The 18,826-nt window shown below is 37.0% G+C and overlaps 1 protein-coding gene across 1 annotated transcript in view; it reads left to right on the plus strand.

The window, feature by feature from the left end:
* Positions 1-18,474, plus strand: part of LOC126458055 (klaroid protein-like) — a 174,336-nt gene extending 155,862 nt beyond the window's left edge. Inside the window, exons 11-15 of the mRNA XM_050094852.1 lie at positions 4,706-4,945; positions 5,049-5,167; positions 5,257-5,424; positions 7,593-7,685; positions 14,661-18,474. Of these exons, the coding sequence (XP_049950809.1) occupies positions 4,706-4,945; positions 5,049-5,167; positions 5,257-5,424; positions 7,593-7,685; positions 14,661-14,792 (752 nt within the window). The 3' untranslated portion in view covers positions 14,793-18,474. The remainder of the gene's footprint in view (positions 1-4,705; positions 4,946-5,048; positions 5,168-5,256; positions 5,425-7,592; positions 7,686-14,660) is intronic.
* Positions 18,475-18,826: the final 352 nt, after the last annotated feature.

Below are 18,826 nucleotides of genomic sequence, written 5' to 3' on the forward strand. Positions count from 1 at the left end.
GGGTTTTGTCAATATTAGATTAGCATGCTGACTTTTCATCAGGGTGCTGATGATCATGATGCCATGCGCCCCTCAACCCAAATCATCTTCATTATTTTCCGTAAATGGGTGTTTAGCCTAGGTGCATAGAAGCGACCCAGATTTGGAACTCAAGCTTGTTAAGGTGGTGTAAGTACTATTTAATTACACACTCTCCAACAGTGTACAACAAATTCAAATGCAGTGCACATACTAGTACATGAACACACTTTTCGCAGACTACATTCTTTATTGAAAAAGAAATCAAGAACAGTTGTTTGTTTTGACCTTACTGCTCATTGCAGTGATAGTAGCTGTTGCTCTAGTTAGTTGAAGTTTGTTAGAATTGACTCGTCTGTATTAAATAGGAATGATAGTTTGTGGCAGTATCTGTTCATTGTACTGCAGTTGCAAAACATAGTGCAGTGGCTTCCTCCCTCTTTTTTGTCATCGACACCACCACCATCACCACCACCACCACCACCATCTACAACACATTGTTCCTTCACTAGCTTTCCACACATCTCTTAGTCATCTTTGGTGTGGAATTCAAAACACCTTCATCACAAGAAAGTCCTAGAATGTCACATTTTTAGGAACATCTGTGATTATACTCCATTATTCTTCTCCTGGAACAGTGCAATCAACAACAGCAACGAGTGATCTCAACCAGCCTTTTCAAAACTGTTTAACACAAAAAGTTGTGTTGCACAGTTCCAGGTAGCAACAAATGAGTAGTCTGTAAAACGTTGAATCTTATCTCTATCTTCCATTCAAAGAATGTAATTAACATCTGTACAACTTCTACTATTTAATTGGCTTTGTTGTATCTGGGCCTAGAGGCTGCTGATGCTGTGCTGTTCGGTGGAAGGAACACAACTTTTGCATTTTTCAGAAATGATGTTTTGATGTGATGTACAGGGATTTTGGTCAATAGTGAGCACTATTTTCCTACCTGCTGCACCCATCTTGGCATCAAAATGCCTGAGACATCTTTTAAATATTTCCGATGTCATCCAGGAATTGCTGTTGAGTTTGTTCATAAAAGGAAGGGCTTTTATGTTCTTATATCACCTAAGAGATTTAAATTTCCATATTATATGGGCAGTCTCGCTTCCATTGCTAGTTACACACAATAGTGCAATCATTCTTTCTTTACTTTTTTTACCTCCATGGCATTTTTCTCCCTAAACAAAACGTGTTTTCGCAGGAAGCAAATTGTAAAAGATGCCAGTTTCATCTGCTTTAAAAATGTGTTTGCACCCACAACCCTGTATTTAATGATTTCAGGTTTAAATTTGCTACTTCGACAGAGGCTCCCCACCTCCTCCTCCCCAACTCCACTTATGCTCTGAAATGAGAGATTATGGTGGTTTTTAAAACAGACTAACTGACCATTTGAAGCACTTAAATTTTCAACACTGATCTTGAGGGTGATTTCCTGAGCATTCTGTTGCAGTATGTTTCTGCATATAGGAATGCTTTCCATTTATAAACATTGACATACAAATGTTCTTCCATTTACACCCAGAGAAACCACAAGCTTTGACATTTAACAATGCATTGCTTGTTGTTGAGAATGCATCATGATCAAGACGGTACAAGATTGTACCATTTTGCTGTACCAGAACGTTGTATGTTGTGATTGTCTTTGACATTGTGGATGATCGTCAGCTTTTACTGAATCATAAGCTTTCTACATTTGCAGGTCATAACTAGACAAAAGGAAAACTGATAAATTCAACAATGAAATCATGTCTACGGCTTCCTTAATTAGTGAGTGTGACTGATATTAGATCATGTGATCAGGGTTGTGTTGTAGGCTGTGTGGAAATAGATTTCCGGTTCGCTTGATGCTTTATCTGATGTCGCCACAATAGAATTCTGTTATGGATATGTGTCTACCCAAAGAACCAATTACCTTACGTTGCCATCACATGAAATGAAAGACGTGTGAAACCAAAAGAAATCGAAAACTTATTGGAACATGTTAGGAATTGCATAAAACCGAATTTTAATTTACAGAATACTTCATCTTTATTCCTTAAGAGCAGACTACTACTTAGAGTGGGTTTCATTGAAAGTGGGGAGGAATAACATTGTTTTTAAGGAAATTTTACCAGGATCGAGGGAAATATTTGTTAAAAGTGGGATTTCCTTAGCAGCAGTTTCATTAATTTGGGACTTTACTGTACAACTCTTGTTCCTTCAACCATTCCTGTTCCATTCACAGATGATGTGTGTGAAAAATAGCTTTAGTAAGCCTATGATGAATTTGAGCCTTTAATTTTTACCTTCAAGGTTTTTGTGAGATACATGGAGGAGGAGGCAATATATTGGCTTACTCAACTTGAAACATACGCCCGAGGAATATTAGACATAAGCCACACCATGATACACAAAACTTCTCTTGTTGCATGTGGCACTTAAGTTTATTGAGTATCTCTGTCATTTTCATGTTTAATAAATGAACTGAGGCTAAAAACACTGTTCTTCTTCATCTTTTCTATCAGATAAGGGACCTAGACTCGGGAATGATAGTTTTGGACGCTACCTTACTCATGGATTGACTAAGATGTCCTGAGCATTGTTCCAGTGATGTTATCTGGCATCTGCCTTTCCTAATATTAGTTTTATTAATTTAAAGGGTCGTTCCACTTCAAATTGCTCTGTGTGCATATTTCCAGATATTAATGGATATTGTTTTAGGTTTCATATCCCTTCTACCAAGCTACTATATATTATTTGTTTTTAAAGTTCTATATTTTGCAAAGTATTACATGCCCAAATTGATGCATGAATAGAAGTGGAAACTCATCAAGTTTTCATGTTCTATGAGTACTCCTTTGGTTACATGACCCACATCCAGATGGTAGTGAAGTTCAGTCTGCAGCTTATGTAGCAACATCCTGTTAATGGTCATCACAGCAGCATAAATGAATATTCAGCTGTTTGTGTTCTTGCAGTGGAGGTATGTAAACATGGTCTTTAATATGCCCCCAAAGGAGAAAATAACAGGGCGTTAGGTCAGGGGGTCTGGCGGGTGCTGAGGAAACAGGAGCATATGATCTTCACCCTACACCCCATCCAGTGATGTGGAAGTTTGTCGGCCAGGTGTGAGGTATCAGTCACAGTCTTTTCACAGAAGGAAGAGACCCATGTAGCTTTGTATGTTGACATTACACAGAAAACAACCTGTGACAAATATCAGTAATGCGCCACAATTTCATGAGGATGTTCAGTGCTCCACACATTCACATTGTGGTGATTAACTTTCCCAGGTAAAGGTTGAACGTTCCTCCATTGCGGAATGTCAACTTGGAGGTGAAATGTTCATCCATAAGTGCTTCATGCATTGTGATGTAAAACACAAGGCACTGGCCTAAACTTTCAGCTTTAACTGTTACATGAGTTGTAGACAATGTGGTTTGTAATGTAACTGCCATCACAAAATCTTCCACACAGTTTGCTGCGGCATTCTCAGTTCGTGGCTTGCATGGGCGATTGATTATTTTTGGGCTGTGTATGAAACTTTCCCTAACCTACTCTACGGCTACATGGGGCATACTTGGTCACCCATACCTTTTCTCTACAGAGGCAGTGTCCATGAACTGTCGATACCATTGCACACTACACTGTCATAACAAGTAAACACCTCACATATTCCAACACATGCACTCTCCTCCCTTGCTTTGTCGCCATTTTGTTAATGCACTGCACTCGTAATGCCTTCTGGCGTGCACTACCAAACTTGGTGAGTTTACATTTCTATTCGTGCATGTCACATTGTTACATGTAATACTTGGGAAAAAATAGAACTTTGAAAATGAATGAATGAATGAATGATTTGTAGTAGCGCTCTGTATATCTTCCATCTTTCAGCATTGTTTGCTTAATACTGGCTTCCCATCTGAGCATCTGATGGTTCATCTAGCTGCTACTCTTTCAAACCAAGTTTCAACAATGACAAAATTGAAGGGCCTTATTAAAGAAGTAGGCAAGTCAATTTTTATGAAACTCTAGAAAAAGCAATTTTAATGTTTGGCAGTACCCAGTAATCCTAATTTTAAGGGAAAGAAAAAGTAGTAGCATCGGCTTTAATTTTTTTCCAAAAAAATTATTCTATCATAATCATTCTATTCATCATCACTATTGTAAGTGGAAGCAGCACTGTTGTTGCCATCTTCCCGTAGTGTGTCATCCTTGGTTTTATCCAGTGAATTTGTGATACCACATTTTTTAAAGGATTTTTCCAGCAGTGGTGGAGGGTTGGATTCCCATGCCCATTCTGCCCACTCGCATATCAGCTACAAATCTAGCTGCTTGACTTGTCCATGTGGTGTAAATTTGTGGGTTTCATTGGCTATCCAGTGCGTACATCATTTGAATATGGTTGCAGGATGGATGTTAGACCCCCAGGGATAATGACCAAATCAGTTTAAGCACGTTCGTGAGTGTGTGTGCGCGCGCGCCCCCACACACACACACACACACACACACACACACACACACACACACAGTTGTGTATAATTTATTTCAGATGTATAATTTGTACCTTTTTGCTCATGATAATAGTTAATGTAAGAAATAGAATTAATTTTTTAAATTGTTCCAATATTTTTTCATTTTGTTTCTTTAGTCATTTTGTTGAAGTGTGTTTATAGAAATTAAACTTTGATTCTTGCAGCTGCAAATTACTCAGCTGATATTATTATGACCTCTGTGTCAGAAAAAATTAGAGAAGAATTTGTTCGACAACACCAGGATCCCATCATTGGTAGTTACTTTTCCAAGGTAACAGAGCATACAGAGTGCGACAGCAGTGATGGTTTATCATATTCTGATGTCCAGAAAATTGTTGATCGAGCTCTTGCGAAGTATGATGCTGATAAAACAGGAATGGTGGATTATGCATTAGAATCATCAGGTATTTCTGCATTGTACACATTTAACACTGGCTTGTAAATTACTCTGTTTTAAACAAAAAGTGACTGTCTTTCTCTCAATCTGTTTCTCACTTTTGTGCTTAGGAGGGAGTATTTTAAGCACAAGGTGCACGGAAAACTATCAAGCAAAGACTGCTATGCTAACAATAATGGGGTGGTTTCATTGGTACCCATCTGGTGTTTCCCCAAGAACTGTTATTCAGGTAAGCAGAGATTGTTGTTAGAGACAACTTACAAACTTGATTTCGTGCTGAAAGCAACAAAAAATTAGTTTCCTTCATATCATTAACAGCCTGGTGTTGTACCTGGTAACTGTTGGGCCTTCACAGGAGGGCAGGGATTTCTGGTAATACAACTTTCTGCATGGATTAAAATTACTGCGTTCAGCATTGAGCACATCCCACGCTCATTGTCACCAACTGGAAAACTGGACTCAGCGCCTAGAGATTTTCGTGTTTTGGTGAGTTCCATGTATATATTTTATCATGCCTATACAATAATGAAGCTTAACTGAAATGAGTTAAGTAGACTAATATTGAAGGAAAGTAGGTGTGGATACTGCAGTTTATGGTTACAGACCCACACGTTAAATAAGTTTTTATTTTTTTAATCCCAAATGGAGTTAATGATACATCATTGACATCCATCATATGTAGACATATAGGGTTCGCTCCTTAGACATCAGGTACATTTTCCTGGTGTTTCGGCATGTATTTGCAGTTTTATTTTTGCAGTGTGTAGCTTCAGTCAGCAGAAAGAAATACTGCTAATCACACCTTTCGTGTAGCATTCTGTGTTGATGGAAAGCATCAGTTCGTTTTCCATTACAAACTAAATGATTTCTGAAGCGGAATTTTATGTCCCAAATTATTAGAGTGCAATATTTTGTTTTATTGATCTATATTATCAGGGTTACTAAATAAAAAGAATAACCAGCACCCCAACAGTGGCTGCGCAGCACTGCTGCAGGGAAGTAAGTCACCATGGTCCAGGGCAATGCTGTCACTGCGGGAGAAGTAATTATTTTCAGTGTTTCACTGTTCCTTTTAATACGTATCAATAAAACAAATATCACACTATAGTAGTTTTGGATTGCTTTATCAAATGGGAATGTAAAATTATGCTTTAACTTAATTTCGTGTATAACAGGAAACAGTCTTCCCATCGATGCTGGGCTTCTCATGGAAGAGGTGATGGGCAGTATTTGTTTGTGCTGACTCCAGCCACAGCCTTCCCTACAGCCTAGACCTTCGTGGCAAACGAATCTGCTCCATTCCTGAATCCCTGAACCATTACACCAACAACCTGAAAACAGCTTTTGCTTCCCGCAACTACCCTCCCGACCTGGTACAGAAGCAAATAACCAGAGCCACTTCCTCATCCCCTCAAACCCAGAACCTCTCACAGAAGAACCCCAAAAGTGCCCCACTTGTAACAGGATACTTCCCGGGACTGGATCAGACTCTGAATGTGGCTCTCCAGCAGGGATACGAATTCCTGAAATCCTGCCCCGAAGTGAGATCCATCCTTCATGAAATCCTCCCCATTCCACCAAGAGTGTCTTTCCGCCATCCACCTAACCTTCTTAACCTCTTGGTTCATCCCTATGAAATCCCCAAACCACCTTCCCTACCCTCTGGCTCCTACCCCTGTAACTGCCCCCGGTGTAAAACCTGTCCCATGCACCCTCCCACCACCACCTACTCCAGTCCTGTAAGCCGAAAGGTGTACACGATCAAAGGCAGAGCCACGTGTGAAAGCACCCACGTGATTTACCAACTGACCTACCTACACTGTGACGCTTTCTATGTGGGAATGACCAGCAACAAACTGTCCATTCGCATGAATGGACACAGGCAGACAGTGTTTGTTGGTAATGAGGATCACCCTGTGGCTAAACATGCCTTGGTGCACGGCCAGCACATCTTGGCACAATGTTACACCGTCCGGGTTATCTGGATACTTCCCACTTAACACCAACCTATCAGAACTCCGGAGATGGGAACTTGCCCTTCAATATATCCTCTCTTCCCATTATCCACCAGGCCTCAATCTCCGCTAATTTCAAGTTGCCGCCACTCATACCTCACCTGTCATTCAACAACATCTTTGCCTCTGCACTTCTGCCTCGACTGACATCTCTGCCCAAACTCGTTGCCTTTAAATATGTCTGCTTGTGTCTGTATATGTGTGGATGGATATGTGTGTGTGTGTGTGTGTGTGTGTGTGTGTGTGTGTGTGTGTGTACCTGTCCTTTTTTCCCCCTAAGGTAAGTCTTTCCGCTCTCGGGATTGGAATGACTCCTTACCCTCTCCCTTAAAACCCACATCCTTTCATCTTTCCCTCTCCTTCCCTCTTCCTGACGAAGCAACCGTGGGTTGCGAAAGCTTGAAATTTTGTGTGTATGTGTTTGTGTGTTTTTTTTATTGTGCCTATCTACCAGCGCTTTCCCGTTTGGTAAGTCATGGAATCTTTGTTTTTAATATATTTTTCCCATGTGGAATGTTTCTTTCTATTTTATATATATTTTGTAGTTTTGGAGGATTGTTTGAAATGCAACTGTACTAACAGAAATGAAATGAACACGTATCCTTGTTGAGTAAAGGTTTATTTATTTTGTTCCTTCAGGGTCTGAAGCATGAAAATGATGAATTCCCAATGGAAATCGGGAAGTACCAGTTCCAGGAAAATGGGACTAGTCTTCAATATTTTAAAGTTCAGGTACTGTGAAATATATTTATTATTTATTTTAGAGAGAGATGATGATTTTTGTGTGTGCCATAAATGTATTACTTGATAATTTTAGTGGAGAGTGAAGAGGGCTTCTAGACTGTGAGGAGTGGGGAGGGACTCGGTACTGTGAGGAGTGGGGAGGGATTTGGGATAGCTCTTTGAATTCACATCAGATTAGGTTTCCTGTGCTTTGCTTTCATAATTTGGATCATACCTTTCATTAGGGCACAGCTGATTTCCATCCTCATCTTTGCTCTGTCCTAATTGGGGCTCTAAAACTTGTCTATATCACATTGTTATTGTTTTTCCATTGACTTAAATGTACTTTGTCTTTTTGTTAAATCATCTAACAAAAATTTAAATTACCTTTTGTATATCTCGGTTAAGTGTCCTACTATAGTCTCCCACCGTATTGATATTCCAGTACCAGTGTACAAATTTTTGAAATGTAGAGTCAACAATCGTCTTTAAATTTCACTTCTGCCATGTGAGGAAACTTCTAAAATCCACTAAAATCCATTCAACATAAGAATAAACCTGCTGTAAACAAACACAAACGTTATGATTGGTCAGAAGGTGTAGCACATACATGTACACTGGTGGTGTTATGCTCTTGGAAGTAGGTCCTACTTGTGTAGTATGTATATTATTACTAAGTTACGTTAAATGAAACTTTAAGATATTTAAATGTATTAACATCCATCAATGTTTTTCTTGATCACGTTTTAGCTACGTAGTTTTTATTTAAAAAATTGTGTATAGTCACAGCCTCTGCAGCGTTGTGCTCTGATTGTCATGCTGTTAATGTGCAGTATGAAAATGGCTGAGGCTGCTTTCTGTTCTGTAGTGAATCACGTTTGGAGTACAGTTAAAAAGTGCCGAGAAATAGGCTGTTCTTAATGTTTTTCATAAATTTATGAGGATAATTGGCTTTGAAGTGTTGCACTGACTGTATGTAAAAAAGTTGATTTATAAACCCAAATCGTATGTGTAGCACAGTCTGTAGTGTAATGGAATAATAACCAAACATAGTGAGTGGTTTGTTGGTTCAAATCTCCCCAGTATATTTTTTTCCCTTCCTCGTTCAATTTGAAATACCTACATCTCGTAATTATAAAACTCATCATCATTTTTTTATGAATAATGCATGTTGCTTTGTTTCTAATTACATATTGAACACTAAATTCCTGCTTTCATTTCAAATACAAATTCTTAATTATCGGTGTTTTATGAAAGACTGTTCATAAAAGATGCTTAAATTAAGAAAACATAAAAATTAAATTTTGAGGGCATATTTGGACAATGTCCATCGTTTTATACCACAGAGGTAGATAAGTATCGTAGAAACATGAAAAACAATATGTAAGAACACAACAGAACTAATCTGGAGCCAAGTTGCAGGATTTGGCCCAAGAATAACAAGACTGTCAAGCTGCCAGATGTACTGGCTGTACGCAGCTTTTTCACATGTCACTGCCGAACACTGGTGGGATATAGAACGGCTCATCATAAAAGAACAAAAGAAGATGTGGCACATGGCAGGCTTTGTGGATTCTGTAGTTGATAGGCTAGTTACCAACACAACAGGTGGCACTTCCAGAACTGAAATGTATTTCTGGGCTTCTTGTAAGGAAGGAGCTAAGAGATTATCAGATGACTGACTGTAATTAATACCTTCAGTGGTTTTAATATTCAACAGTACGGTGGATACGCATAGCTCACACAGAAAAATTAGCCTTTGTTTAAGTTAGAAATTTTCATCACTCCTGTTTGTAATTGGAATGCTATGTCAGGTGAGAACGAGTTCATTTCATGCTTTCCGTCTAGTCACCAAGGAAGTGCGCGGTAGTGCTGGAGTTTCTCCAAATATCATTTCATTCTCTTTACAAAATTAAATGATATTTGAAGCTATATTGTATCATTGCTCGTCTCTTTTTAATTCTGAACTGCAGCTGCCCACATCATTGTAGGTTAGTTGGACCGCAGGCTGGCCAGTGCTGTCAAAGTTTAATGCGCCAGAAAAGCTGTTGTCCCACATTATCGCTGAGTCTGTGTGCATGTAACATAGCATGAGCTGTATCCTTATGGTTGCACTCAACTGTCCAATGAGATTCAAGCAAACATGGAAGAAGACATGGCATAATGTTAACATCAGGTTTATTCTTATGATGAACAATATAGCAGAGATACTAAAAACATTCTCCATCTTTGGGTAACACTTTCATGAACTGCTTCATTAAGCTCAATCTGTAGAGTTGGTGACAGATATTTTTTTCTTCCTGTATCCATTTTGTTATTGAGCGGGAGGAGTCAGTGGGTCACATTAGTTAATATTCACATTAGTTAATATTATTGAATGGGATGGAAATTGGTAGATGTGAGATATGTGTACAAACAAATAAATAATTGTAGTTAGGAAAATTGAATGAATTATTCAAGAGAAAGAGCTTCACAAATTGAGCAAGTCAAATTACATGTTGGTGCACTTTTGGCCCTTGCACAAGCAGTTACGTGGCTTGGCATTACTCTGTAGAGTTGTTGAATATTGTGGCAAATTCTGTCCAGTTTGCACGTTGGATTATCAAAACCTTGAGATGGTTGGAGGGCCTTACCCGTAATGTTCCAAATGTTATCCACTGGGGAGAGATCTAGTGACCTTGCTGGCCAAGGTGGGGTTTGGCAGACATGAAGAGCGGTATAAGCTCTCGCCATGTGTGGGTGGGCATTATCTTACTGTAATGTAAGCCCATGATGGATTGCCATGGTGAGCAACACAACAGGGTGTAGAATATTTTTGACATATTGCTGTGCCACAGAGGCCTCACTGATGACAACCAAAGAAAAAGAATGGCACCCCACCATCATTCCTGATTGTTGGGTCGTATGACAGGCAGCAACCACTTCAGTACTCAACCGCTTTCTAAGGTGTCTTTAGACACATCTTCAGCCTGGAATCTCATTGACTGGAGTAAAATTGTCTTGGCTTACATGTCGTGCTTAGAATAGTTCCGATGACCAGCAAAGATGAGTCTGGAGACACCCCTTACAGCGATGGGATACAAACTTGACTGTCGCCTGTCAGAAGATCCGACAAACAAGAGTGATGGTATTGGTTGCCACTTTTCATAGCAGGACTCCTTTGGTTGTTATTCTTGGCACCCATGCAGCACAGCAGTACTTAGAGGCTATTCTATGCCCTTTTATGTTACCCTCCATTGCAAGTCATCCTGGGCTTACACTTCAGGAAGGTAATGCCCACCCACACATGGCGAGAATTGCTAGTGCTTTTCTTCATGCCGTACCAAACTATACCTTGGGCTGCAAGGTCATGTATCTCGCCCCAGTTGAGAAGGTTTGGAGCATTATAAACAGAACCCACCAACCATCTCAGTTAATGCACTAGTTACACAGAATTGGGCACGATGTCCTCTAGGGGATATCCAACAACTATGCCAGTCAATAACAAGCTGAAAAACTTAAGCTGAAAAACTTCTTGTGTAAGGGCTACAGGTAGCCCATCGTGTTATTCACTTGCTTAGTTTGTGATGCTTGCTCTCTCTCTCTCTCTCTCTCTCTCTCTCTCTCTCTCTCTCTCTTTCTTTCTCTCTCTCTCCTTTTTTTTCTGAAATTCTAATCATCTGTTTGCCTGCACATGTACATCACATTTCACATTTACCAGTTTCCATCCCATTCAGATAATTCCTTTGCGTTCTGCTTTTTTATAATTCCTTCACAGTGCTTTCTTTTAATTGTACATCACAACCAATTGCACCACAGACACCCAGATATCAATTTGGTATTATTGTTAAGTGATATGGTTTATCATTAAAATCACTAAAACTGCATTATTTTATATGTTGAGTGAATTTTGTCTTGGTACAGTGTGGAAGTGCTGCAACAAATGTCTGAAAAGGCCACATGCAGAATCATTATTCAGGGGGTGTCTTGGTGCTTGGTTCATATTTGAGTTAGGACAAGGGGTAAAAAGTTTTTGGTTTAGCCCTAATCAGCAGGCATTTTTATAGCAATTAGAACATCTGGATAACTGTAGGTATGTTACAGTCTATTAAACAAATTTTGAATGTCAAACCGGAGCTGTTACCCAGGAAAATTGATTTCCTTTAATGAATATTTTAAATGAACTGAAATGAGTGCTCAGTTAATGACTTGTATTTGTATGTTTACCACTCAGATTTTACGTGCAGAAACATTCACCCATAAATAACTCCAGACTAAAGTTAGGCTGATGCTTCAAATTTGCTCCACCAGTGTTAACAGATCTTTGTCTGAGAATTTTTAACTGTTTGAAAAAAAAATATGCTTTGTTTGGATTTTACATGCAAAATCACACTGTATTCTGGGAGGGGGGTGGGGGGGGGGGGGGGGGGGGAGTGGTTTGAAGTGCCCAACTTCTATAGTTTAAACTTGTACGAATTGCTTCAAACTTTTCATGAAGGTTAGTCAAAACAAATTTTTTTGTCCAGTTATCTTTATCTGCTGACAAGATTTTATGGTTTAAAACAGAGTTTTAATACAACATGTAAAATTTGTTCGGGTGTGATTGAATGTGTGAAAATGACCTAATTTAGATAAATAAAAAAATTACTTCTTATGATCAAATTGAAAACTTGCCTTAAAAAATCATGCTTCATTTGAATTTTGTGTGCAAAAACACATTTCTTAGTGAGCTTTAATGCACACCACTTCATGTTTTAGACTTCTGCAAATCTGTTCAGGTTTTTTTAAGAAGGTAGACAAATATGTGTAAGTAATGGTCATCTTGTTTTGGGGAAGTATTGTCTGTTGCCACAATATAAGCAGCCTGGTTTAAATGTCAATAAAGAAACCTATACTATATCAGTCATCACCATAGTCAACTAAAATCCATGTTGGTTGCCAAGCTATGGCAGTCTAATTTCAAAATTATGGTTGAGCAAAAGTTGTGAACCAGATTGAAACATGCTCATATTGTAGCACAGGAAAAGGCGATTTCTCCTGGACAGAGTTAGAATTGAAAAAGAATGAAACCAGCTTTCTTACTTTTGTGGCAGATTCAAAGACATTTAAATCAAAATGTCTGCAAGTATTTGAATTTGTTTCTGACTTAATGGTACATCCCCAGTACAGTGAGCTCTTCAACCCACCCCATGTTAAGTGTATGATGAAGGGTGTAAGAGTAAATATAGATCGCATTGGCAGCCGAGAGATAGTGGTTTTGTGTGCGTGCGCGCGTGTTTCAGCAGAACGCTTTCTGGCTAGAAGCTTACGTGTTTAGTAGCCCTTTCGTTCTAGCTGTCTAAGACTCGACTTCTCCGTTGTATGGTGAGTAACAGTCTATAATTTTCATAATATTGCCATATACAAATATATGTGCCTCTAGAGAATGGCATGCCTCTACAAAAAGAAATACCAGAGGGTGAGGAAGTATCCCAGAGTGGGGATGCCTGCGCCATGAACTTAAAGGCACATTATGCTGCGCAACATGACATGATATGTTACTTTACCTGATGTGATGCATAATATTGTGCGCCATGGGTACTAACACTAACAAGTAAGAAGTGCAAATGTGTCAAGATGTTTTGATTCAAATGTGTCTGAAGCTGACATCTACGTCAAATAGTTCATTCCCTTCTTTTACATCACAAATTCTGCCCAGAACATAATTTCCTTTTTTTGTGCGTCAGTAGGAGCATTTTTCAGTATGGTAAAATAGTGTGATGTAGCTTCATTGTGGTATTAGGTTTCAGCACACTAAAAATCACCTGAGTCCCTTCTGGTAAGGCTTTTTCGTCATTGGTCTGTTGTTAGCAATAGCAAGGGAACACATGAAAATCATCCAGTCAGGATTTTATTTTATTTTATCGTCTTTTTTTCATAAAAAGTACACTGTCTCATGCATTTACATTATTTTTAATTCATTTTTACCGGCTCTTGTGTCATCTATTTATTTATCCGATTCCATCGAGCTGCAGCCAGGGTTGTTTTGTTCTGCCTATCACATATCTTTCCAGTTAATTGGAAGAAAAATATGTAAGTGATAAATGAAAACTGAAAGCAATAAAGAAAGATGGAGCAGAAATGATGTTCAGGTATCTCAATTTAGTCTATGCTCTGTACAAACTATTTGACACCTCGAGTAGACAGTGATCTCATTGCTGTCATCTGTTAACCGAATAGGTTTTCTGTTGTGCATCTTCTAGTAATTTCAGTATAAATTGTGCATTTCCAATTTTGTATTGCTCACTATTTTTACTCATCTTATTTCTGCATGTTAAAACTAGAAAATTTTACAGCATTACATATCAATAAGATTCTAAAGTTGGACAGTGTGTATTGATTGTGGGTGGATTTAAGGAGTAAGGTACTTACTAGAGGTTGACACTGATTTTTAGAAGAAAAACGTCATTTCTTTGTATTGGACATTGTACACCATATTGCTTATTCCAGATCAATGGTGTCATTTGTTGTGATGATTGTGATCATTGACCATAGCTGTTTAATTTTTGTGTTGCCAATGAAATTTGATGGAAGGGTGGCACCCTTGTGCAGCATCCATTTTCAAACCACCGAATTGCAAATAAAAGATCTGTAATGTAAACTCATATCAAAACTTGTTAAATAAGTCATCCTACTGCTATATTTTCAGAATATGCATTACACTGAAAAATAAATTGGGGAAGTTCCATCCCCCAGATCCTAATGTTCTGAGCACACCTTACCAACAAACACTTTCCATCAGATTAATACAGTATGATACACTCCTGCCTCCCTCTTAAATTGATCTTTAGCAACTACTATTAGTTTCTGTGTTTGTGGATAAATTTTACATTGTTATATCTAACAACTTCTCCCTCGTTTGAAGAGTTGTTATGTGGATCAAAACTCCCATGTACTAGTAAACAAAACACATTTTGTAATTCCAGTGTCCAGAACTGTTAATCATTGAGAATCTTTCTTTTTCAGCGACCTGACTTGCCACCTTTCAATATAGTAGAGCTTCAAATACAAACCAACCATGGAAATATGGAGTATACATGCCTTTATAGGTTTAGAGTTCATGGAATTAGAGTATCAGAAAAAGACGTGAGAAGATAACATTGATGCCTCAAACTTCATTGCAAAACATTGTTCTTCACACCACATGGTGTAAATGTACCTGTACATTATATGTGATGATTGTTTCATACATGTGATGTTTTAGATGTTAATTTTTATTTATTTTTGTTAATGTGTTCAGCAGCAGAGGAAAATATTTGGCTATTTATATTTTATTATTATTTCCAAGTTTTGCATTTGTTTCCTATGATTGTAATGATGGCTGTATTGCAAATATTTAAAATTGTAAACATACTTTCAGTAGCTTGGCTTTAAGAACAACTGCAATAAAATGTGGAGAGGGTGCCTTCTGTTCCTGTTATTAACTGATGTCACTTTGTGTGCATGAGATAACAAATTATATGTTTTGTTAATTTTGTGTCTTACAGAAGCAGTATTTTGATTCTGATCTGTTTTTACTGGTAACTTTTTGTGCATTTTATGTGGAAGAATCCATTGGATGTATATACATATATGGTAACTTAAGTTCATTGTTGTATGTAAAGCTTTAATATGGCTGTGAGTTTCATGAGAGTCATACTATTTGTGCATGAAGGATACTTAAATATCTAACTGGACCTTTTAGATATATGAATTAAAATGTTTTTCAGTGCCTTTATTGCAGCAAAATTTTTTATCTATTCTTCAGGAGGTTCAGTAATAATGAAAATAAGTGTCAAGATGTTTCTTTTTGTGGGTGCAAGATTTTATGTTTTTCAATTAAGCTATAAAAATAATTGTCACAAACCCTTAACTTGTTCTTTATAGTTTAATTCTTGTAGAGGCTCTAGTAAACTTTTAAGTTATTGGTCTAAGCTGCATATGTTTTCACTTGATAGATTAGGAATGTTCCTTCATGTTAAGGTTTTAGAACAGTGCAGGAACAAGGTGTTTGCAGAGGGCATTTCTTCACACTAAATGATCTCCATTGCAAGACATTTATGTATTATAGTTTTATAGGGCCTATTAGATTGGGGGAAAAATCTGTCAGAGTAATAGATATTGATCATGAATAAATAACAATGACGTCTAATATTTTTCCGTCCCATTGCAAGATATAATGCCTATACTGACCAATGTACACCAACCTTGGCTATTGATGAATCACATTCTTCAGATATAAATACTAATTTCCAACTGTCATATGTTTGACATTTTTACCTTCATATCAATTTTTTGCTTGGAAAGCTCCAGATGCAGTGAATCAAGTGTTCAAATATTGACTATAGTTTGAAAGTATGATTATTATATACTAGAGAGCTATAATCAAATTTTTTAATAGTGTATTGTATGATCTTTGTAATGAAGTCTGAGGTTAAATGTTAGTCAAATAATTATTATTTCATTGGGAAGTGTAAGCCGAAGTAGTCCAGAACCTTCTTGGATGGGAATTGCAGCTTATAATAGTAGTAGTGCAGTGTAGAAATACCAGTCTGTAGTGAGTGAAGAATGAACCAACCTTCCTGTGCCTTAGGTAACTTTTTGTATTAAATCTAAATGGTAATTTTGTAAATGATAGTCTTTATAAAGATGATCGTATTTTAAGTTCTCACAAAAGATCCCATTGTATCAATATTTATTACATTATTCATTAAACATTTACATGAAAGTACAAAGTATAAGAAAATATTATGCACAATGACTATTTTTTAAATGTGTGTACTTTAAAGTTGTGTGTGTGTGTGTGTTTGTTTTAGGATGGGTCACATTTCAGTTTAGCATGCTTTCAGTATGAATTTATTTTTACATGCATTGTAGATGAAAACACCAATCTAAAAAAGCACAAAGAAATGGTCATGATCACAAATTTAGATGTTAGAGTGTCATTCATTTTGTGTTTACAAGTTGCATATTACCTTTTTCATGTGAAGTATTAAAGGGAAATGAAGGAGGCCCATTTATTTTGAGCCTGTGCTGTTAGTAGTCCATACACATTTGGTGATATATGAATGAGTGTGGTTACGTTGGGGGAAACATTGCCAGTCATCTGTTTAAACTGAAGTGCTTTCTTATACATGCATGCGTAAGATGTGCTTGCCTGTAAACAAGCAAAATGGAGATGAGTCTTTGAAAGAGAGTTAGAAACTTACAAAGTGAAAGTGTAATGATCATTGTGCAGAAACTGCATTGAAATCGGAGTACAATTAAAATTACTGCCGTGTTATGAGTTTCTCCATTGTTTGGTGAGGGTTTTAGTCTGTGATTATTGGCTTTGTCTGTTCCACAATAACAGAAAATTTGTGGTTGCCTTTTGCTGGACTGTAGCACATGGAGTAAGAATTGTTGTGCATGTGCCCCAAAATTTTTGTTTTCTAAGATGTTCTGTAGAAGTATTCTCCAATTACAAGTGCCAAAATTCACTGCTAAAGAGTTTGGTCATACTGTCGTGTACTTTCTTTAGTATCCAAAAATTCTCAGGTGGATACTTTTTTATGTGATTCAAGATGTTACAAGTGTTGAACTAATGTAGTTTAACATTGTGAACAGATGACTGACAACATTTGTTAAAGGCCAAAATATAATGAGAGAGAGAGAGAGAGAGAGAGAGAGAGAGAGAGAGAGAGAGAGAGAGAGAGAGAATACAATGCGATAAATGTTCAGTACTACATATGTCACACTATTTTATGATTTGTAGAAACTACCAGATTACATTATGGATCAGAGTTTAATTTTTTATTCTTTCAGATGTGTTAAAGAATATAAGAAATTTCTTAACCTCCTACAAGTTCGATACTTATTTTGTAACCAGAAATTATTTTAATATTGCGTAACTGCTAGTCTGTAGATCTTTTAGCTGATAGTCATCTTTTTGTCAACAAAGTTGGTATTGCTCTGAGAACTGGGGCATTAATTACCTGCTGTTGCTTCTACACTTTTTATGTGTGTGTTTATAATTATTGGCATATTTTCTTCTATCAAACAAATTTATGGATAATATATTATTTGTAAAGTGCGTGAATTCGACAACCATAATTTTAAAAGTTTTCTTACTTAAGTTTTAATAACTTTTTTCATAATGACATTAAAGTATTTGGTAGACAAAGGACCATACACTTGAGAAATTTAAGTACATATCTGCCTCATTGGGGTTGCTGAGATTTTTGTTGGGTTTTTAATTAAATTTGTAGTTGTTAGTGGTGGTAAATTCAGGCTCATCTTAAGTATATTAATATTAACTTCTCTCTTTGGCTTTGCTACCTGATGTTATTTGAAGTGTTAAAATGTTAAAATTTCTTAGTGACTAGTACTACTCTCATTAGCATAATCTGTTATTAACTCTTTGTTTAAAGATCATAGTCTTGCAATGATTATTTTTGGAAATGCTTCTATCTTATTGATTAAAATTTGTTTACTGTGTGTGGATAAGGCTAAAATTTGAGATTCCTTGACTATGTTCTTATTAGAATGCTGCTCGAGTAATTTCTGGGGTGATAAGTAATGAAAGTAAATTTCAGTGTTCAGTGGTAAGTAAATGTTAATTCATGGTAGCTCATGGAGAATACAGATTGGTAACCATTATGGCAATAAGCAGCTAATTGGTGCTCCATTATTTTTGTGAAACTGGTATTTAATACCACGTTTATTTTTGTAGAATTAAATTATAATGCATGTATTGTTATTTTGAACAATTTACTGTACCACACTTGTCATTTCAAATAAATTATCTTTTGCACCAATCAAATTGCAAGTTTTATTAAAATATTCTTTTGTAAAGCCACACACTAAACAGTGCAAATTTAATCAAACATTTTGACACCTGAATTCAGTGTGCTTTGATAATGTTTGATTGTACTAATTTCTTTAAATTTTTAATCTGACAAGAAAATTTTGGGTGTTAAGTCAGTCAGTTCTATGTGTGATTCGGGCCCTGAAAAATTTGCATTTGCAGTAAGTGTGAATATAAATTTGAATTACACCTCAGTGTAAATCTACCTAGTAAATGTTATTTCATAGCTAATTGTTTCTGGATGAATTATCTTATCAGAAATTGCTTGAAATGGGTTTATTTTCAGCATAGAAATATAAAAAAATTT

This window comes from Schistocerca serialis, chromosome 2 (genome assembly GCF_023864345.2).
Source record: "Schistocerca serialis cubense isolate TAMUIC-IGC-003099 chromosome 2, iqSchSeri2.2, whole genome shotgun sequence".
In the NCBI taxonomy this organism is placed as follows: domain Eukaryota; kingdom Metazoa; phylum Arthropoda; class Insecta; order Orthoptera; family Acrididae; genus Schistocerca; species Schistocerca serialis.